Below are 21,380 nucleotides of genomic sequence, written 5' to 3' on the forward strand. Positions count from 1 at the left end.
GGTTGGACGTGTGCTGTAGTTCCTTTTTTGAATTCTGGAGGAATCTGGATGGTTTGGAGGAATGTTGGATGAATTTGTGAGAAAAAAATACGGTTTCGGATGAAAAAAATAAGTGGATCAAGTCGGGTTTAAGGGCATGCGAACGGGGCCTAAATGCAAGGTGTTCGGTACTGGCAAAAAAAAAGGAAAAAAAAAGTTTCATACACCCTAATATGGCTGTCTATATATATTTTTTTAGTTAAATGCACCAAAGGTCCATTAACTTATGAGGATGTTTCGGTTGGGTCCATCAACTTTCAAAGTGGCTTTTGGATCCATAAACTTTGTATGTGGCTTTTGGATCCATAAACTTTGTATGACGTATTACTTAGGTACATACTTCTTCACGTGGCTTTTTATGCTGATGTGGCAGGATGACTAAGCTGTGCATTTTGTCAAACAGCACGGGCACGTCCGCCCACGCGCTCTCCAGGATGGAGTTCCAGCCCGCCCACGCGCTTTCCAGGATGGAGTTCTAGCCGCAGTGCGTGAGGAAGCCGTCGACGGCGGCGTGGGAGAGCACCTCCACCTGGCAGCACCACGGGACCACGAGCCCCCCGCCCCGTCGCGGCGCCGGAAAACCCCTCGGGCAGCTGGTCCGGGTCATCGGAGCTGACGATGTCCGGACGCATCACCCACAGGAAGCGGGCGCCGCTGGCCAGCACACCGCCCGCGATCTCGTGCAGCTCCTGCTTGGTCACGTGCGCGTAGCTGTCGAAGGAGATGTAGAGCACGGAGCCAGGTGGCTCCGCGTCCAGCCACCGGGAGCGGTCGGACTCGGCCGACGTGGCCACAGCGCTGCGCGCGAACCCCGCCGGGAAGATGGGGCCCACGGCGTAGAAGGGCCTGTCGGCGCGCAGCGCGGTGATGGTGGACGGCCCCAGCTCCTCCACGGTGTTGCACAGGACGTAGTCGCCGCCGCGGGCCTCGTCGAACGCCTTGAAGATGATGCGGTGCACCACGGAGGTGGTGTCCGTCTCCTGCAGGTAAGACATGAGCTCGCTCGGCTCGATGGACGCCACGCCCGGGATGTAGGTGATCGTGTCCTTGCGAGGCTCTGCAGATGATGCCCGCTGCGTCTAAAGTGGCCGTTCTGGGTGAGCAAGTCGATGTGATAGTAGAGGTTGAAGATGAGCGCCGGTTCGGTCCAGAACGAGACGTACGCGACGCCGAGGCGCCTGGCCAGCGTGGCGGGCCACACGAAGAAGGTGTCGGCGACCAGGAACGTGGCGCCCCGGGTCCACGACGACGCGGCGGAGCAGCTGCTCGACGTGCGCGGGCAGCGCGTGGAACAGCGCGCCCATGAGGTGCAGCGACCGGTCGAACCCCACGGGGAGGCCGTCGCTCACCAGCTCGTACGACACGTCGTCGCCCAGCAGCAGCCCCTCCTGTCGTCGTGGTGCAGCGACCGGTCGAACCCCACGGCGAGACGCAGCACCAGGTGCACCACGGGGATGATGTGGCCCTGCAGCGGGTACGCCACCACCACCGCGTGCGGCTTGCCGCCGCCATGCCTCGCCGTCTCTACTACGCCGGCGGCCCCTTGCGCCATTTCGTACGTCGTCCTAGCGTAGCGACTAGGGAAGTAGGGAGCGACACGTGCTCCGCGAGGCCGTGGAGGTTGCGTCCGAGAGCGACGCGGCGCGGCGGCACATGGTGGTGGACACCGGTGTGCTCCGTGGCGGAGGTGGTTCGGTTGCAGCCCCGCGGTGCTGGAGCAGCTGCGGCCGGGGCTCTTCCGCGTCCCGCCACCCGCCGTTGAGCCACGCGCCCGCCCTGTCGGCCCATGCCCCATCCGCCGACGAGTAGGTGTGCACCGCGCGAACCGAGTCCATGTCGTCGAGACAGAACTGGAGCAGGTGGACACACGTGCAGCGACAACGACGCCGACTCCGCGGCGGCGGCGCCGTCGAAGAGCAGGTAGGTGAGCGCCCTCCCAGAGACGTTGACGAACCGTCGGGTGGTCTTCTTCACCTCCGGGAGCGTGGCGGGTCTGTGGGAGCGCGGGCAGGCTGCGGAGGCGGCGCGACGTGCAGGCGCGGATCCGAGTGAGGCGGTATGGACACAGGACGACGCGGACGTCCCGGGGCAGGGGCAGGGGCAGGAGCTTTCCTCTGTATAATGACATGCCAACGAATGTTGCTTGTGTCCTGAACGTGCGACTCTTGCAGCATGTTCATCTCAGCGCGCGCGTGCCCCGAACGTGTGCGTGGCCCTGAGCCTCCTCGTGCCCGAGCTCAGCAACGGCCCCTGGCGCGGCAAGCCACCGCGGGCGCCGCTCACGGCGGGGTACGTGTCGGCCGGGTGGACGGCGACGACGCTGTACTCGACGCGGAACTGGCACGTGATCCTCCCGAACGGCTTCGGGATCCCACAGCGTACCTGAGCACCTCCCTGGCGTCGTTGTCCTGGAGCACCCAGCCTCAGCGGCGCCTCCTCCGACAGCGGCCTGTGCACAGCGGCGCCAGCGGGTACTGCTACCTCATCGACTTCCCCGTGGAGACGCTGGTGTACGAGCCTGCTTTCGTGCCGGTGTGGGAGCGGCGGCAGTACTTGCTCGCACGCCCGCATGGCCACAACAGCGGCGGCGCCGGTGCCTACTCGTGCGTCTGGAGTCTATTAGACAAAATGCATAGCCTAGTCATCGGCATAAAAAGCTAACCTGAAGAGGCATGGACCTAAGTGATATGACATATAAAGTTTATGAACTCAAAAAACCACTTTGAAAGTTAATGGATCTAACAAAAATCTCCTCACAAGTGCATTTAACTTTTTTTAAAAAAAAAACGCAGCCATGCACAGTGTTCAATTCATATATTTATTTTATTCAATTCAATATGAATTCAATGACGACGATAACGGTAAATCACACTATGTCCATGAATAAAAGCATTAAAAGTTAGAAAAATGATAAGCAAATAACAAGGTGAGAAATTCTATCAAAAGAGTATTTGAAAAAGAAGTTAGTTGGCAGAGCAACACATTCCCATTTAAAAAAATAGAAATTCGACGCACATGTAGTCTTTTTTTTTCTTATTGGTCTCAGTCTCACGCTCATACAGTTATACTAAGCCTCTTGTGAGCAGATTTTTCCTGGCGATCGTGCCATGTGACACGTTTTTCATTGTCGACTACAGTAATCCCATGATTATCGAAGTGACCACCACCACAGCAAGTCTTGTGAGCAGATTAGAGATTAGTAGGGCGTTGGAACACGTGCTAATGTGATGACACAACACAATTGGTAGGCTAACGCAAGAGGAGGCCGTCATCGGAGATTCGGAGCCAAGAAATGCAGTGCCAGTGTCTGCATCATTATTCATTAGAGAGAAAATGGCCAATTTATCCATCGGATTCGAGCCTTCCGTTTGCAGTATGGATCCCCACCACCACCACCGCTCGCCGGAATACAACTCCCTCCTCCTCGCCGGCCCGCGCCTGGGCCCTCTGAAGCAAGCCCACGCGCGCCTCGTCGTCTCCGGCCACGCCCGCTCCTTGCCGCTCACCACCAAGCTAGCCACGCTGGCGGTCGCGGCGGGCGCCGCCTCCTACGCTGGGCTCCTCGCCGCCTCCCACCCGGCGCCCGACTCCTTCCTCTTCTGCTCCCTCACGCGCGCCGCCGCGCGCCGCGGCCTCCCCGCCGCCGCCCTCGCCTTCTACCGCTGCCTCCTCGCCGCCGCGCTCCCTTTCTCCAGCTTCGCCTTCACCGCCGCCGCCAAGGCCTGCGCGGACCTGTCCGCGCTCCGCGCCGGCATGGGCGTGCACGCCCACGCCGTCCTCCTCGGGTTCGGCTCCGACCGGTTCGTGCAGACGGCGCTCGTCGTGCTCTACTCCAAGTGCGGCAAGCTGGACGTTGCGCGCAAGCTGTTCGACACGATTCGTGACAGGAGCGTGGTCGCTTGGAACGCGATGATTTCAGGGTACGAGCAGAACGGGCTTGCGGGCTGGGCGATTGAGGTGTATAGGGAGATGCAGGTGGCCGGGGAGGCTCCTGATTCCGCGACGTTTGTGGCCACGCTCTCTGCCTGTGCGCAGGCTGGCGCTCTGGACTTGGGGCGTGAAGTGGAGAGACTCATTGTTTCTGAAAGGATGGAGATGAATGTGGTTCTTGGTGCTGCGCTTGTGAACATGTACGCCAGGTGTGGGCTTGTGAACAAGGCTCGTGAGTGGTTCGACGTGCTCCAGGAACGCAATGTGGTTACGTGGACCTCCATGATTGCAGGATACGGCATGCACGGACATGGCGGTGAGGCAGTCAAGCTATTCGATTTGATGAGACAGCAAGGGCCACTACCCAATGATGTCACTTTTGTTGCAGTCCTATCTGCGTGCGCGCATGCTGGATTGGTCAGTGAAGGTCGAGATGCTTTTGCTTCTATGAAGAGTGTCTACGGATTGGTCCCTCGTGCTGAGCACTATTGCTCTATGGTTGATATGTATGGAAGGGCGGGACTTCTTGACGACGCGATGCAGTTTATACACCACTCTATACCCGGAGAGCCTGGGCCTGAAGTTTGGACAGCTATGCTTGGTGCATGCAAGATGCACAAGAATTTCAGTCTTGGAGTGGAGGTTGCTCAGCGACTGATTGCCATCGAGCCTGAGAATCCATCCCACCATGTGCTGCTTTCTAATATATACGCTCTATCTGGTAAAATGAACCATGTCGAGAAGGTGAGGAATACAATGATCAAGAGAAGATTGAAGAAGCCAATAGGATATAGCTTGATTGAGATTGCTGGTGTTGCTCATTTGTTTCGCATGGGTGAGAAGTCTCACCCCAAAACTCCAGAGATTTATCAATATCTGGAGAAACTGATCCATAGGATTACTGATGCTGGTTATGCGCCTGAAACTGACTCGGTGCTGCATGAGTTGGAAGAAGAGGAAAGGGAGTTTGCATTAAGATACCATGGTGAAAAACTGGCCGTAGCCTTTGGACTCATGATGACCTCTGGGTGCACCGCCCCAATCAGGATAATAAAAAACCTGCGTATATGTGGGGATTGTCATCTAGCTATCAAATATATGTCAGCCGTGGAGAATCGAGAGATAATTGTCAGAGATATGCACCGGTTTCACCATTTCAAAGCTGGAAAGTGTTCCTGTCAGGAATATTGGTGACGAGCCCTCCTCCGTCGTAAGCTAAAATTTGCAGTTATGATTACAGTATTGAGTTTCGATGTATATGGATGATGCGTTACAGCTGACAATTATCAAGAATCTTTATAAGCTATATAAGGCATGTGGTTTTCAAAGTGTTTGAAAGTTTTTAGTTAGTCATTCCCACAGGGTATGGCCTACAGTAATACATATATCGATAATAAACCTTGGTAGTAGTCATGTTGGTGGTAATACTTTATATGCGGAGGATGCTGATGACTTGTAATGCTTCAGCTTAACCTTTTCCGGTTTTCCCCATAATAACTTGCCATTTTGTTGTTTCTAGCAGTAGTAAAGTTAAATTACAGTGCTAATCTCTGGCTACATATGTTCTACAGCGTTTCCATTTTTATGAAGTCCCCTCCCCTCCCCTCCCCTCCCTCCCCTTGTAACCCCAAACCGACCGATCTTTGTATTCAGTCTTAGCGTATTGTTTTGCAGATGATGTGAAGTTCTTGGTTGTTTTGCAGTCTAAGTGATTACCAATATGCAGGCTGATAAAAGTTTCTTGGTTGTTTTGCAGTCTGCAGTGGTCAAAGTGATTACCAATATGCAGGCTGATAAAAGTTTCTACTGATGGAGTTCCATTTCTTATTTCTGCTAGTGTCGAACTTGCTGAAATGCTGGTAAGACTATACTTTGTCCTTTTACAGGAAAATATTCTTTACAGTTATCCTCAAAAGTGATGGGCTGCATAGTGACTTTATGCTGACAAATGCTGATGCAGAAATTGATTATTTTCTGCGGCCTTATTAAAGATCCGGCGCCAGTGGCTACTGCTAGAAAGTCAGAACATGTGTATTGGCTAGTAATGTCACAGAAAGGATGGCGTCTAATGGGAGCCAAGCATTTGAAACCATGCATGCTTATGGAGCCAAGAACACGCAGATTGTTCCATATGGTCAAGGTTCTGCTTTAGTGAATCAGTTTCCTTTGCAAACCAGTTGGCAACCATCTATTCAGTTTGAGAGAGTTGTGTTGCAGAAAAGGCCTGAGGAGCAGCGAATGCAAGATCTTGTGGTATGACCTTCCAATTCCAGTTTGTTAAACTAATATTATCTTTTTTTACTTCTTATTTTCTTAATATAATGATGTGCAGCTCTCCTACGTGTTCGAGAAAAAAAAAACTAATATTAACTTCTATAAATCTTTGTTGTTGTGCTTATTCTACTATATGTGTACCATGATGAAAGACTTTGCATTCCAACTCTTAACTCGTGTTTCTCATTCTAGGCTGCTAGCATAACGGAGAAGAGAGCAGAAACACAAATGTTCCTTTCACTTCCTCCGGAGAAAAAGCGAAGGAGATCAGACCTCAGTTTGCTGATGCTCGACTCATTTGTCCCTAAACAAAGAAGAAAAGGTAACACAGGTCTAGCAGCAGCTGATTTGTCATTGGATTTACAACAAACTGCTACATCACCAGAACCTGACATGGCTATAGAGGAAGAAGAGACATAAAAATGAAAGTGATGATCTTGAGGATTATTGGAAAGATTTTGCATTGGCTGTTGAAAGCACAAAGGTATGAGTGTGAACCACAGAATTTGATTTATTTTGCAGCACCACATGAAAATCTTCAACTTTTTCCCCAGTTGACTGCTAGTTCTGCTTGTGAGTACATGTTGTATCATCTTTTTTTGAAGACTGAACACTGATCTCTATGGAGCATTTTCTTGCTAATACATTATATTTTGCCTGCTTGCTGGCAAGAAATACACTCGATTTTCAATGTAAGGTCAAGTCAACCATTTGTAAATGCAAGTAAACAAAAGATCCCAAGAACTTTGTGGCTGTTGGTATTGTGGTAATTAATTTTCGGGCACGACTACACCTTGATTACAATTGTGACTTGTATTGTGAAATGATAATTCCCAAGAAAAGGGGGTATCTCATTATACAAGAGCTAAGTGTTTAAATAATGCACTGAGATTCATTAGCTGAAGGGCGGGCCTGGTGCAAGCGGTAGAGTCTTACCGCCTGTGAGCGGAAGGTCCCAGGTTCGAGTCGCGGTCTCCTCGCATTGCACAGGCGAGGGTAAGGCTTGCCACTGACACCCTTCCCTGTGGTAGTTAATTTTAATTCTTTAGTTCTACTTCATGCACCTTATAGTTTCAAGTTTTGAACTCCTGTGCTGTTAGCCTGTCTGCTCATTTCTTTTATCGAAAACTCAGGAGAGCTGCTATCTGCTCATTTCATGTGATATGCACTAGTTCCATACTCGTTCACATTAGTCCTTCCAATACTCTTTACAGTTTTAAATTTTGAACACTTTGTTAGCTTATCTTCCTATTCTACTTGATATGCACAAGTTCTGTAGTCTGCCTTGATAATTTGGTTATCCTCACCTTGTATGCACATGGAAAGGTTGTGAATATAAACTATCGAGAATATCAAAACCATTACCGTCGACAATACCAACTAATATCAAACAATAGAAAACTATTGGGATTTAACTCTAAAAAATAAAAAATCTGTATTTTTTCATAGTTTTTTAAATAAATGTTTGCTTGCAGATTAACCTTGACATTAGGGCATTTTGCTGGAAGCCTGAGACTACAGGAGGGCTTGTGTTTTTTATTTTTCTCCCCTGAATAACTTGCTAACTTAGGGGGGGGGGTGCTATTATCTCTTTGATCTGGTTATTACTGTTTACTATTTAGCAATCGGGGATATTTTACCCTTTGTCTCTTGTTTGGGTGATGGTTGTTACTGTGTATGATATAGTGGCTGTCCTTTCGTCGATGTTATGGCTTTACTGTCGAGATGTACATGAGTTATGACATAATATACAACATGCTAGTATTGGCTCAGGAGCAACTGTTTGGCAACTTCATAAAGTAACTTCAGTTTTATTTTATAATCATGAAGTTCAAACTTCATGCATGTAAAGTCTGAATAGAATTGGAGAAAGCGAGTGATTATCATGACTACTTTTTTTTTCAGCCTTCAAGGAGAAACAAATTGCTATGGAGGACATTCAAAGGATGCTGATGAGATAGACTGTGGTACTGTTAAACTGTCTGAAGATTTCATAATTGCAGATGTTGCTATTCATCCTAGACATGCTCAGACAATGAAACTGCATCAGTTGGAAGGTTTCAACTTTTTGGTTAAGAATTTGTTTGGAGACAAGCCTGGAGGTTGCATTCTTGCTCATGCCCCAAGTTCAGGGAAAACATTTATGCTTATAAGCTTCATTCAGAGCTTCATGGCAAGGTATCCATCTGCAAGGCCCCTTGTTGTGCTGCCCAAGAAAGAAATTCAAAGATGGCAAGTGCAGGATATACCATTGTATGATTTCTACTCTGTTAAGGCTGACAAAAGAGTAGAACAGTTGCAAATCCTCAAATCTTGGGAAGACAAGATGAGTATACTGTTTCTTGGATACAAGCAGTTCTCCACAATTGTCACTGATGATGGGGGCAGCAACGACACTGCTGCATGTCGGGACAGGCTGCTTAAGGTTCCCAACCTTCTGATACTTGACGAGGGTCATACACATAGAAATTGGGAGACTGATGTACTAGAATCGCTAAATGGAGTGGAAACACCACACAAAGTGGTTCTTTCAGGTACACTTTTCCAGAATCACGTTGAGGAAGTATTTAATATCTTGAATCTTGTTCGCCCAAAGTTTCTCAGGATGGAATCATCCTGTCCTATTGCCAGACTTATAATGAGTCAAGTTGAGATATCTGGTAGAGGTTCAAAAGGGTTTGTTGATGCCGCATTCACTGAGGCAGTTGAAGGAACCTTGTTGAATGATGAAAACTTCAAGAGAAAAGTACATGTTATTAGAGGTCAAGGATGTGCTTCACTATTATAAGGGTGATATCTTAGATGAACTGCCTGGCTTAGTAGATTTCAGCGTGTTTTTGAAGCTCACACCCAAGCAGAAAGACATTATTTGCAACAAGTTGGAAACTCATGATAGATTCAAAAGAAGTGCAGTAGGGAGTGCACTGTACATTCATCCTTGTCTTTCACAACTTTCAGAGGTTAATGCTGAGAACATGGCTAACACCTTGAGAGATGATTTTGTTGATAGTCTGCTGGATTCTATCAATGTGAAAGATGGTGTGAAGGCCAATTTTTTCATGAATATCCGGTCACTTGCTAATTCTGCAGGAGAGAAAGTACTTGCTTTCAGTCAATGAGATTTTTTTGAAAGGCTACTGGTTAAGATGAAGGGCTGGCATGTGGGGAAAGAGATTTTTATGATCTCTGGTGATACTAGTCAAGAAGACAGAAGTGGCAGTGGACCATTTTAACAACTCTGCTGATGCAAAAGTTCTGTTTGGTTCTATCAAGGCATGTGGAGAGGGCATCTCCCTCATCGGTGCATCGAGAGTTGTCATTCTGGATGTACACCTGAACCCATCTGTCACCGGTCAAGCTATTGGGCGTGCATTCAGGCCCGGACAGCGGAAGAAGGTGTTTGTATACAGGCTTGTAGCTGCCGATTCTTATGAGGAAAAGGTCCATGAGACAGCATTCAAGAAAGAAGTCATACTGAAGTTGTGGTTTGAATGGAGCTTGGTCAAGTTGATATTGATGACTCTGGGGACGAACTATTGGATACTAAAGCAATCCGCCAGGATATCAAAGCGCTGTATAGAAGGTGAACCCCCCTCCTTTTTTTTCCTCGAATACACAGGAGAACTGCGTCTCATTGCATTAAGAAGAGTTGTAAAATACAACACGCACACCACCCACATACCCCTTAACTTTAACCCCCCTTCCCTTTCTCAATTACAATATCGTTTTGCATGCTAGTAGCCTCATCTAGTGTCTTTGTAGGTAGGTAACAAGCTTTGTGGCCACTGGACACCATGTAAATATTGCAGTGCTGATCGTTGAGCTGATCCTTGACCTGAAGTAAGAGGGTTTTTCCTGTACAATCGTGCTTCAAATTACATCATGAAGACAATGCTCCCCGTTCCGTTTCATTTTACGATACAAGTGTCTTCTTTAACAGATACTGTTCTCTCTGCAGGGTGTTGCAGTGGCTACATTGCGCGGTGACAGATCTGAGTTTGCTCTAAACTAGGACTTTCCGTTACTGTCATTTCAAGCTATATCTGTGGAATGGCTTCTTTTCTTTGTAGTATGTGACAACTTGGGTCAGCAGTCAGCTGATCCTCGACTCATTTCTGGACTCTTAGGCTAAGTTTCTGAGGATTAACTTCTATGGTGTTTAGCCTTAAGTAAATATTCCGTTCGCAATAATGACAACCACCCAGTAAACCTAATGGTTGTCTCTTGTCTTTGTGCTCTGGTCTTGATCAGAGTTGGATTAATTCTTGTAGTCAATTTGCAGTATCTTCTCTGTTTTTATGTTATTATTTTATGACTTTATTATCCTATATTACACAGTTGTACATATTCTGTACCTATATGCTCTGACTGCTGTTTTTGACGTGGTATCAGCTATGAATACTTTGTGCTCGCAACATTTCATTTCTGTTTCTAGGTATTAAGGTCCAAACCTTACGAGCTTTGTGATCTTATAAGTCTAAACTCTCTATTATGGCCCTGTCTGAGGCCAAAGGTTTGACACAGCTTGCATTGGGTTGAGTTCGTGCTCAGTGCTGGAAGTAGTCGTCGTTTATTTTTTTTCAGTTTGTAATTTGAAGCACTATCATGAGTTCGTTGTTTTTATGTTTCTATCATGAAGGCTTTCTACTGCTTTGATTGGGTATTTTACCTGGATCTTTGTTCTTAATGCAACGATATGCAGTTCTCCCATGCACTTGAGAAAACTTTGTGATGCTATTCTAATTCGCTGTTACAATTTCACCAAGGCTGAACTATATACTGCTGTAATCATTGTAGGTCATTTGCTTTTTTTTTTCTGTTAGACTGTATTACTGGTCCTTACTAAGACCCCACATTTTTTGTAATCATCAGAATGGCTTTGACCCATCCGCTGCATTCTGATTTATTTATTTTGCGAAACCTGATTTTAATATTTATGATATAATGGAGCTAATAGTTATACTGCTCTTTATCTTCAAAATAATAAACTTTTGCCAACTATCCAGACAACAGTCCCAACTATAGGAGCAATCATATATGTTCTTTTGATGTCACATTGAAGCTAAGAAAGTATGTTTGACAAGTATACCTAGTGCAGAGAGCTTCCGCTCTGTGCGCGGTCTAGGGAAGGATGTCAGTGGCAAGTCTTACCTTCGCCTGTGCAATGCGAGGAGACCACGACTCGAACCTAAGACCTTCTGGTCACTAGCGGTAAGACTCTACCACTTGCATCAGGCCCGCCCTTTAAGTTTGACAAGTAGAAAGTGAGAAGAAAAATATTTTATTGGCTAAGATAGAAATTGACCTCTAACTGCATAATAGCACAAGAAAAATATTTTATTGGCCATCTGTTGATTATCGGTTTTAACTACTTAAAAGTAATTCCAGATAATCGTAGAAATGAACTGAAATATCTGCAATGACTGCTGCTCCGTAATTTTTGTCGTAGGGCTGTATGTGTTTCACAATTGCTATGTGTTATCTGACTGACTATTCTTGTTCAGACTGATGCTGCCGAATACAGAGCATTTAAGATCAAGAGAACCGCAGGGCCTCTGGCCATTAGGCGGCTACACATCATCCCAATTGTTCGTGTGTTTTATAACTCATGTAAAATATTTGAAATATTCAAACATCTCAGCATTCATTCTAAAGATTTGCTTTGACGATTGACCTTATGTTCCTTACTCTATTTTGTGACAAAATCTGGTTAGAACATGGTTGTCTACGTGCGCGCAAATCACTAGTACCATATGGGCTCCCCAACATGGAGCTCACGCTGAGCTAGAGCCTGAGGTTCAGGTCTATCTTGCAACTCTGCGCCGCCTCCTCCTTCGTCGGCACTTCAGGGTCGCCGCTGGCGGCAGCGCCACTGTCGACGGCGGCGGACCACCGGAGCCCAGCGATCCCAGAGTCGAGGACGGCTGGGGCAGGGGCCCTCGACGAGGAGCCGTAGCCGTTAGGCGTGTAGACTGGGCGGTCGGCACCGGCGTGGCGGGTGAGCCCCGCCATAGACGGCTGCGTGTGCGCATGCGCGGCCCACCCGTGGTGCATGCCGTAGAACGGCGCCGCGGCAGAGCCCCGTCCGAACCCAAGGAACGGCGACTGCCTGCTGCCGCCGCCGGCAGAGTACGACGGCCAGGCGTGTTGGACGAAGCGGAGGTGGTGTGGCGGCAGGAACGGGTCGGTGGCGCCTCCGTACAGCCCGCGCCCCGCCATCGCAGCGACGGCGCCGCGCTTGGCGAGCGAGCGCTCGCGCTTGTGCGCGTTCTGGTGGCCACCCAGCGCCTGCGAGGTGTAGAACTTACGCTGGCAGTAGTTGCACTTGAACGAGCGCTTTGCCGGAGTCTTCTCCTCCTCCGCCACCGCCACCATTGCCTTCTCCTTACCTTTTCCCGGCGACGCTGTCTCCACGGCCTTTGCCTCCGGCGGTTCTGAGCCGAGCGCGCCGAGGAGGTCGAGCTCCTTTGCCGCCGCCGACGCTTCCTCCTCCTCCTTCCTCGGCGCCTGTACCTCCTCCTCTCCGCCCTCCACCTGCTTCACCCCCATTCCCTCAACCTCCATGGACGCGGTGCGGGAGCTCGATCCCTTGTCCATGTGAATCTCGTTTCGCTTTGCACTGGTGTGGAGTTATTATATTAGCCGGGGTTTGGTGCCTACTTATACAAGAAACACGAAGGAGAGGGTTAAATGTGGAGATAATCTAGAGGAATGCAAGTTCACCTGCCAAATTTACAGATCGCGCATGATCACAGGGTGTTAGTGGTGGAGATCACGGCCTTAATGCTCAGTAATCACACTTGTGATCTCTGTTGATCTCGCTGCTTCCTCTGTTACAACACAAGCCCCTCCTCCTCTCCCAACGTATTCGCGGCAACGGAAATTAGAATCCCGTGCCCACCTCTCCTTGGCGCGACGATCCCGCGCCTTGGCGTCGCTCCCCGATACCCCGCAATCTCCCCGACCCGCGCCTCCGGCAAACTCCCCGCGATCAGCGCTCCGTGAGAAGGAAGGCCTCCATCACCGCATCCCATCACGCGCCGCCCTCGCTCCGTGCCCTCCGGCGCTCGCTTCACCAATCAGCTCTGTCTTCTCCCCTTCACCCCCGCGTGCGCGCGCGCTCCCTTTCTCGTGCGGCAACTGCGCGACCGCGCCGACGCCGACGCCGACGCCCGACGGCAGGTGCCCAGGTCTTCGCCATTCGCCAGGCCTTGTTCCATCTTCGCCGGAGACGACCGCCCATCTGCACCCCTTTTCCGTTCCTGCCGTGCGAAACCGGGCATCCAAACCCGAACTTCAGCTATTTCGCTATTGGAAAAAAGTCTACTCCACCCTCAACTATGGAAGGTGCTACATAACCCCTCAACTATGAAACGGTCTGATTTACTCCTTGAACTTTTCAAAACCGTCTATTTTACCCCCTAGGTGGGTTTCAGCGGCGGTTTTGCTACAGTAACGACGGTTTTACTAAAGTGGCAGGGGTTTTGTCTTTTTTCTTATTTCCGCTGAATCTTGGAAAAATCATAGTAAATCACAGAAAAATCATAAAATAAAAAATTTAATTTTGTTGGACTCCACATGAGTAGATCTACACAGTGAACATATAATATAGTATGCTTTAGTACAAAGTTTTTGCTGTAGTTTTAGATTAATTGGAAAATCCAATTTTGTCTGTAATTAATTAGAATAATTCATAGCTGTAGCTTCTATGGTCCAATTGTGGTGAAATTTTTATGGTAGATTAATTATTATATGCTTAAACTATAGTAAAAATTTCGTACTCATTGGACCATGTATAACTTAGTTATAGATAAATTCCAATTAATTACAGACAAAATTGGATTTTCTAATTAATCTAAAGCTACAGCAAAAACTTTGTACTAAAGCGTACTATATTATATGTTTACTGTGTAGATCTACTCATGTGGAGTCCAACAAAATTAGATTTTCCATTTTATGATTTTTCTGTGATTTACTATGATTTTTCAAAGATTCAGCGGAAATAAGGGGAAAAGGCAAAACCTCTGCACTGTAGCAAACCCACAGTTACTGTAGTAAACCGTCGCTGAAAACCGCCTGGGGGTAAAATAGACGGTTTTGGAAAGTTCAGGGGGTAAATCAGACCGTTTCATAGTTGAGGGGGTTACGTAGACCACCCCCATAGTAGGGGGTAGAGTAGACTTTTTCCTTTCGCTATTTGTTCCCCATTTTCTATTCCATGTCATCTTATTGGTGACCCCCTGTATTTGTCAATAGGACTGTAGTTGGGATGAAGTGCAAATCCCTCTTCGTTTGGGCTGGTTTGGCTGATAAGCCATGTTTGAAAATACTGTTTGCTAATTTGATGTGAGAAAAAAATACTTTTCGTTGGCTGAAAAAGCACGGCTTATCTTGTGAACGCAGTCTTCTCTTTCAAGTTGCCCCCAAAAAAAAATCCTTCGGTTCAGTGCTAAAGTTGTTTGAGTTGCCCAAGTCGCGACTGCATCCCGATTTGGTGGTTGGTCCTTTAGGGTGTTGATGAGAAGCTGGTTAACCTCAAAGATAATGCTGTTGGTAATGCCTTTACAAGTGACTCAAAATTGATAGTGGTTTTGATGCAAAATCATGCCATTGATGAATAAATAGAGGAGCAGGATTAAAGATGTTGTATCTATTGAAATTTTTTCCTTTTGAATTTTCTTGGTGATACATGTTCTTTTCTTGCAAAGGTTCATGTTCCATTAGCCATTTTTTATGAATTATGTTTGTTTTCACAAATTACTTTTATTTATTGTCATTTGCAGGCTGTTGCAGGTTTAGCAGCAGATGGCAGGCAAATTGTTTCATAGTTGTATCGACGTGAGTGCAAAGGCTCTTTGTGTTAGTTTTTACATGAATTATGTCTTCCATCAGTTGCGTGCTCATTTTTGGACGGCATTGTTTTTACGTAGCATTAAGGAGTCTTGTGAATTTGAAATACATAATGTTTACTGACTTTACAAACTTGAACAGAAATACTTCGGTGCTCCATTGGGGATGGGAAGACAGGCTGCAAAGACGTAAGCTTACAATTGTTTTATTTTGTTATTAATGCTCTCTTTGTTTCTTGTTCTTCTGTTGCGAGTGCATAAAACACATTCAAATAAACATTTATTGCTTATTGTAACAGCATGTATAATTCCTTCCAATCACAAATAAGTGACGTTGACATGGTCTTCAGTAGTTCTTAGTGTTTCCCATATTTTTTTGAGGTCAACTTCGGGGTGTGTGTGTGTGGGGTGGGGGTGGGGGTGGGGGGGGGGGGGAATCAAAAAATCCCCACCTGATTTCCATTCCACAGATGCCTGTGACCCGGTGGGTGGAGGGGCAAAGGCCTTAAGGTTTTACATCAAGTGATCAGCAGTTGGGGGGAGGATGAGATTACATAGAAAACAAAAATCTCCAGTTACTAGCGATCACAAGGTCCTTTCTCGGGATCCTGCAGCTCCAGGACGCCGCTGCTTCCTTGCAGGTGGCAATGAGCCTGTCAGTGCTGGGTTCTAACCCCCTGAACACGACGTCGTTCCTGTGGCGCCAAATCTCCCAGCAATAGAGCAAGATCAGAGGGTGAGCCACCTTCTCGTGCACATGGGGCGGTACCTGAGTCTTCCAAAGTTCAGCGACCTTGGCGATTCCCGCCGGCCGCCATCCGATCCGTTCCCAGAAACTACGAACGAAGGAACATCCGGAGAAAATGTGATCGGCGCTTTCGTCATACATCTTGCAGATCTCGCACCGTGCATCGATATCCTGGAGGATGTGTTTGTGAACTAGGGACGTTCGGCAATGGATTCTTTCCTTGGTGAGCAGCCACCCGAAGAATTTAACTCGTGGGGGAGCGAAGTTCTTCCAGACGAACTTGAAGGATGGGCACGGGCGCTCTCCTTGCGTCGAGGCGCGGTAGATCATGCTCGAGATGAGTTTGTGGGAGTCGTCCTCGAAGAAGCTCGTCCTCTTGTCGCGGGCGTTGTTGAACCCCACGCTGTGGAGTAGCTCTTCTAGCCGCTCCAACTCAGCGGTGGCTTGAGCGGTCAGCCGTCTTTGGACGAGGTTCCGCAGCCCCGTGTCCATGACTTTCCGCACGGATGTCGCCCTCCCAAAAGTCTTCCACATTTGGCACTAAAAAAATTAAACTTTCTTATCTAGCACTAAGTTAAAATTTTCTTCCCTAGATGACACTACCATCCATTTGGGCCACTAATAATGTCAAGTGGATGATAAAATAACGTGAATGCCCTTATTTGCAGCAGAAGCATGCAGTGCCAAATAGGAAAAAAAATAAATGGACTGATTATCAAATAAGGAAATCATAAATATCACAAATATACTTGTGAACTAAAACATGGGACTTTAATAATCGAAGACCGGAAATAAATAATCAATAAATTCAAATTCTAAGGTAAGAGCAGATGCACATTAGTTTCATACACAAGCTTCACAAATGTCATCACATTATTAGCATACTTAAAAAAAAAGAGGAACCACACCTTTCACACCTCACATTAGCTACAGCCAACAAGAATCAACATAACTTAAGGTTACAGTTCAGATTGCAAATGCTTTTCTATGTGTATTCTCAGTTCCATCGACAATCTATTAGTCCAATGTGTATCTCACAATAGATTTTCGTAATGACAATATAATAATTTGAACGAAGCACTGTACGGTCAGCCACTTGATGCAACCCAATACTTGATGCGCCTCGCACTAGCAGCTCCAGGCTTTACTCTTGCATGGCATCGCCTTGCCTCAGCCCTCAGGCATTCAGGCTATCTCGATGTACACTTCCCCATTGATCGGGGCTGCAAAGAACGCAATCAGGAACGGTAACCTCCTAAGACATGTCATGAAGTCTTCCTTTCTGATCTTTTCGTCACCATCTATGTCGAACATCTTGAACAGCTCCAGCATTTGTCAAAAGGTTACATGGTCAGATGTGTATGACATCATGGTGGCGAAACCTGTAGCAGAGGGGCAATGGGGATTTTACCTTATCATCAGACGGCAGCAGCATGCTTAACCGTAGGACATCAGCTAGCTGCGTCCTGGAGATCTCAGATGCTTCACCTAGAAACCTTAGTGCTAGTGAAATATATAGAGTACCAATGCATTATAGTATCGTTGGTGTCGTCTGTAAAAATTGCGAAGCACCAAGGGAGATGTGAAATTCAATCGAATTAAGGTCCATACCCGAGGGAACGTAATCGATTCCTTAATGCTTAAATCGAAGTAGTGAAATATCTGGAAAAGGAGTTAGAAGTTCAGCAAAGAGGGAAATCCATTTAAGCTAATAGCATTTGTAGATACTGCGTCAGTACCTTCTTGCACAGAGGACTGCAATCCAGACCAAAATGAGCCCAAAAATCTTCTGCTTTCACACGTCCACTGCAATGTTTAAATGGCGTTATCTATCAAGTAACCAAGAAATAATAGAATAACATAGACTTAGTAAAGCATGACGGTTGGTTGTGATAAAGGAATTGGCACACTGCATACAAGTACATTAATGCAAAACTTGAGCAGTTCAACTGCAAATAGAAAACTCAACTTATTAGGGGCATATTTCTTTTTAGAGGGATGTCAGATGGTCAAGCAAAAAAGGGTCAGAGCAAGTGTTCGGGAATTCATAGTTATGCATAGCCAGCCTTGTTACCTTTCCAGCTTCTACCGCTCGTGCCTGGCCTCTGCGTGACGAACCATGGTCTAGGGACGCTGCCCGGCGACCTGTGCGCCAGGATCTGCGGCCGCCGCGCCGCGAGCTGGCCAGAGCGCCGGTACGCGAGCCCGCCCCGCCGCGGCTTGGCTCCACCGGGTGAGGCCCCCCGCCTGAGGACGTGCGCAGCTGGTGCTGGGCGCCGCCGGCCGCGGGATCCTCTGCTCCATCATCCTCTCCTCCTTCCATCGATCTAGGGTTTGGTTTTTTTACGGAGAAGAACGTCCAGGGAGACAGGAACACTCGGGGCAGTTGGAGTCGGGGAGAGAAATTTTGCCTGTGCGATTACAAGAGGGTTATTTTGGTCATATTGGAAAAAAAACTGACACGGTACTAACATTCTACTAACAGATGAATGGATAAAATGAACGGTAGTGCCATTTAGGGAAAGAAATTTAAACTTGATGTCAAATAAGAAAGTTTAATTTTTTCGTGCCAAATAAGAAAGACTGATTTGTTTCAGTGCCAAATAGATAATTCTCCCTATAAACATAGGTTTTAGTTGAAAGACACAATGTCTAAGGTATACTCTCTCCGTCCCATTGAGTTTGTCGTTGGAAAACCGTGCCCCCCTCACAATCCCGGTTCCCGAGCGACAAACTCAATGGGACGGAGGGAGTACAGAAGACACCTTAGCTGATTTTTGTGCTGACAATTTAATTCTCTTTGTTGTGCTGTTCAATGCTCACATGTTTCTTCCTTTGTCAAAAACTTATAGATGGACTAATTTGTAATTTGGTAATGTAAACTACAAATTACCCTGGATGATCCCAATTTTACAATGCAGAGAAGATGTGGCATACGAAGTTTGTGTCCTGCGTGAAGGCGATGAGCTGGGCCATCTCAATATGGGACTGGTCGCTAAACCAGTTCAATATGCACCAATAATGGACCTCCTCTAAAGAAGAAAAGATTTGTGGATGCATGACAATTCATGAGGCATTATAACTCTCTGACTTTATGTTAGCCAAGACAATACATTAGTGTAGTGTGCTGGATTATCATTGTCATTGTTAGAATCAGGTAATAACCAAGGGAAAAATTTCTCAGGTAGCAAGCCCTTGCAAATCTTTACAACTAAAACGACCCATATTAATTAGTATCTTGAAGGAAGCAGAGACTTATATCTAGATAACTATATCTACGGCTGAGGATTGTTGAATCTGTTCCAAAAATAACTAATAATTATTTTCATGTATCTGTTTTGGTCTTTTGTATGATGTTAGATGCTTCAGCGGTTCAGCCTTGAATCTGAATGGTCCTAACTCCGAACTTCAATTTTAATTCCACATTATCATAGAAATGAACTGAAATATCTGCAATGACTGCTGCTCCGTAATTTTTGTCGTAGGGCTTTGCCAGATATATGTGTTTCACAATTGCTATGTTTCAAAGGTATCTGTGTTATCTGACTGGCTATTCTTGTTCAGACTGATGCTGCCGAATAGTGGGCATTAGCTATGGATGATGCAGATAATGTAAGCATACATATTCTTGATATCCATTTCAGAGGAGGATCTTATCTGAAAACCCATCCTTACAAACGGAACATGAGAAAGAAGATTTTGCACCAAAGTTGATAAGAGGGATATAATAGGACATGTTGGAAATCTACCATGGGATATAACAGTACATATGTTGGAAGTCTACCATGGATATAATAGCTGATGATATGAAAAAGCTCTTTTCTGATTGCAAATTTTTTGTCCATCCGATCTGGAACTGACAAGGAGACAGATGATTCAAAAGGTCATGTGGATATTGAGTTTTCTGATGGCACATCTCTTGATGTTCTCTTATATGGAGATTTGGCATCTTGTCCATTGTATAGAACAGTCCTTTCCAGTAGAATTACTTGTTTGCACTTTTGCAGTGGTAAATTTGTTGGAGAAAGCTGTTGAACAGATTCAGGCTGTCGTAGCAGTTGTGCAGCAGACAAGCCCGACAGCTTGAATGTTTGTTTCAGCTGAAAATATTATTTATCCAGAATAGAAGCAGTTATACGCTACGTTTTTTCCCATACCAAAATCTAAATGTGCAATATCCATACCCTACCCAATTAGCATGCTGCATGGGTGTAACACCCCAGATGTTTATCACCAGTTAAGCAATGGGTTTAAACTCTAACATGACATGTTAAGTGGTGATGAAGATGTCAAGGTCAAACCTATGGAAATGAGCCCCAACCTAAACTCGGATATTGCACCCTTGCTTTACATATAGCTAGGTCTTTTCAAGATATACGCTTGGTTGGTGTTCACTACCGGACTCCTGTAGTTTGCCGAGTGTCCGAAACACTCGGCAAAACACATAAAACACTCGGCAAATGGTTCGCCGAGTGTAACACTCGGCGAACAGCACTCGCCAAAAACAGTGACGGCAAAGCCAACTTTGCCGAGTGTCTTTTATCGGGAGTGCCCGACACTCGGTAAAGTTGAAACCGAAAAAATCCCGAAAAAATGGGATTTTTACCCCAAAAAAATAAAATTTTTTTTATCAATGGAGGCCCCCACCGACCAGCGCCCACCCATCTCCGACATTTTTCGCGTGAATTTCATGGCCACGCGGCCGACGCGATTCGAACCCGAGACCTCCCGTTGTACACGTACCTCATCTACCACTACACCACACTCTAACTTGTGTCTGGATTCCGTTTTAGTTCCCAATATATTATACTAAACCGAGTGTAAATTGCATATTTGAGGCCCTAAACGAATTCAAATAAAAAAGTTGTAAACTACAAAGTTTCATAACTTTTCGAGATCTACACTTTTAGTTTAGGAAGTTTTTCCATCCGAGGTCGTTTACAAAATTTGAATTTTAAAATTTTGAAATTCAAACACAGTTTTGCATGACAAGATGTTTTCAAATCAAAAAGTTGTAAACTACAAAGTTTCATAACTTTTCGAGATCTACACTTTTAGTTTAGAAAGTTTTTCCATCCGAGGTCGTTTACAAAATTTGAATTTTAAAATTTTAAAATTCAAACACAGTTTTGCATGACAAGATGTTTTCAAATCAAAAAGTTGTCAACTACAAAGTTTCATAACTTTTCGAGATCTACACTTTTAGTTTAGGAAGTTTTTCCATCCGAGATCGTTTACAAAATTTGAATTTTAAAATTTTGAAATTCAAACACAGTTTTGCATGACAAAATGTTTTTAAATCAAAAAGTTGCCAACTACAAAGTTTCATAACTTTTCGAGATCTACAAAGTTTATTTTGGTTGTTTGATCATCTGTTCATCCGACATGGTCGTTCTAACATTGTTCACAAATCTTATATATCTCTATTGTAGTTTCATAAACTACCAGAGACATATGTTAGATTTATGAACAAATTTATTTTCACTTTGTCGTATGAAGAAAAGACCAAAACAAACATTGTACATCTTGATGAGTTATAC

General features: G+C 46.1%; 3 protein-coding genes, 1 long non-coding RNA gene and 2 pseudogenes across 6 annotated transcripts; 3 read left to right on the forward strand and 3 right to left on the reverse strand.

Annotated features, from left to right (window-relative positions):
* Nucleotides 1-279: 279 nt before the first annotated feature.
* Nucleotides 280-1,591, reverse strand: LOC136472594 (UDP-glycosyltransferase 86A2-like; annotated as a pseudogene).
* Nucleotides 1,592-3,380: 1,789 nt separating this feature from the next.
* LOC136476686 (pentatricopeptide repeat-containing protein At2g33760-like) lies at nt 3,381-6,132 on the forward strand. 3 transcript variants are annotated; one of them, XM_066474615.1, is made up of 3 exons: nt 3,381-5,196; nt 5,726-5,828; nt 5,930-6,132. In XM_066474615.1, the coding sequence occupies exon 1, from the start codon at nt 3,415-3,417 to the stop codon at nt 5,161-5,163; it is 1,749 nt and encodes a 582-aa protein (XP_066330712.1). In that variant the 5' UTR covers nt 3,381-3,414; the 3' UTR covers nt 5,164-5,196; nt 5,726-5,828; nt 5,930-6,132. The 3 variants fall into 3 exon arrangements, with proteins under 3 accessions (XP_066330712.1, XP_066330711.1, XP_066330713.1); XM_066474614.1 differs by having other exon boundaries at nt 3,381-5,179; XM_066474616.1 differs by having other exon boundaries at nt 3,381-5,179; nt 5,961-6,132.
* Nucleotides 6,133-6,522: 390 nt separating this feature from the next.
* On the forward strand, nt 6,523-10,649 carry LOC136476685 (protein CHROMATIN REMODELING 35-like; annotated as a pseudogene).
* Nucleotides 10,650-12,027: 1,378 nt separating this feature from the next.
* LOC136469391 (uncharacterized) lies at nt 12,028-13,434 on the reverse strand. The gene has a single exon (XM_066467601.1). The coding sequence runs from the start codon at nt 12,838-12,840 to the stop codon at nt 12,028-12,030; it is 813 nt and encodes a 270-aa protein (XP_066323698.1). The 5' UTR covers nt 12,841-13,434.
* Nucleotides 13,435-15,642: 2,208 nt separating this feature from the next.
* Nucleotides 15,643-16,332, reverse strand: LOC136469392 (uncharacterized). Its single transcript, XM_066467602.1, has one exon. The coding sequence runs from the start codon at nt 16,330-16,332 to the stop codon at nt 15,643-15,645; it is 690 nt and encodes a 229-aa protein (XP_066323699.1).
* Nucleotides 16,333-18,767: 2,435 nt separating this feature from the next.
* LOC136472595 (uncharacterized) lies at nt 18,768-20,022 on the forward strand. Its single transcript, XR_010762392.1, has 3 exons — nt 18,768-18,997; nt 19,405-19,452; nt 19,485-20,022. It is a non-coding gene; the product is annotated as an uncharacterized lncRNA (long non-coding RNA).
* The last annotated feature ends 1,358 nt before the right edge of the window (nt 20,023-21,380 follow it).

The sequence above is a fragment of the Miscanthus floridulus genome, chromosome 8, assembly GCF_019320115.1.
Source record: "Miscanthus floridulus cultivar M001 chromosome 8, ASM1932011v1, whole genome shotgun sequence".
Classification (NCBI taxonomy): Eukaryota; Viridiplantae; Streptophyta; class Magnoliopsida; order Poales; family Poaceae; genus Miscanthus; species Miscanthus floridulus.

What these genes read in the sequence shown, in the direction of transcription:
- LOC136476686 (XM_066474615.1), top strand. Translation starts at nt 3,415, where the DNA reads ATGGATCCCCACCACCACCACCGCTCGCCGGAATACAACTCCCTCCTC.
- LOC136469391 (XM_066467601.1), bottom strand. Translation starts at nt 12,840, where the DNA reads ATGGACAAGGGATCGAGCTCCCGCACCGCGTCCATGGAGGTTGAGGGA.
- LOC136469392 (XM_066467602.1), bottom strand. Translation starts at nt 16,332, where the DNA reads ATGGACACGGGGCTGCGGAACCTCGTCCAAAGACGGCTGACCGCTCAA.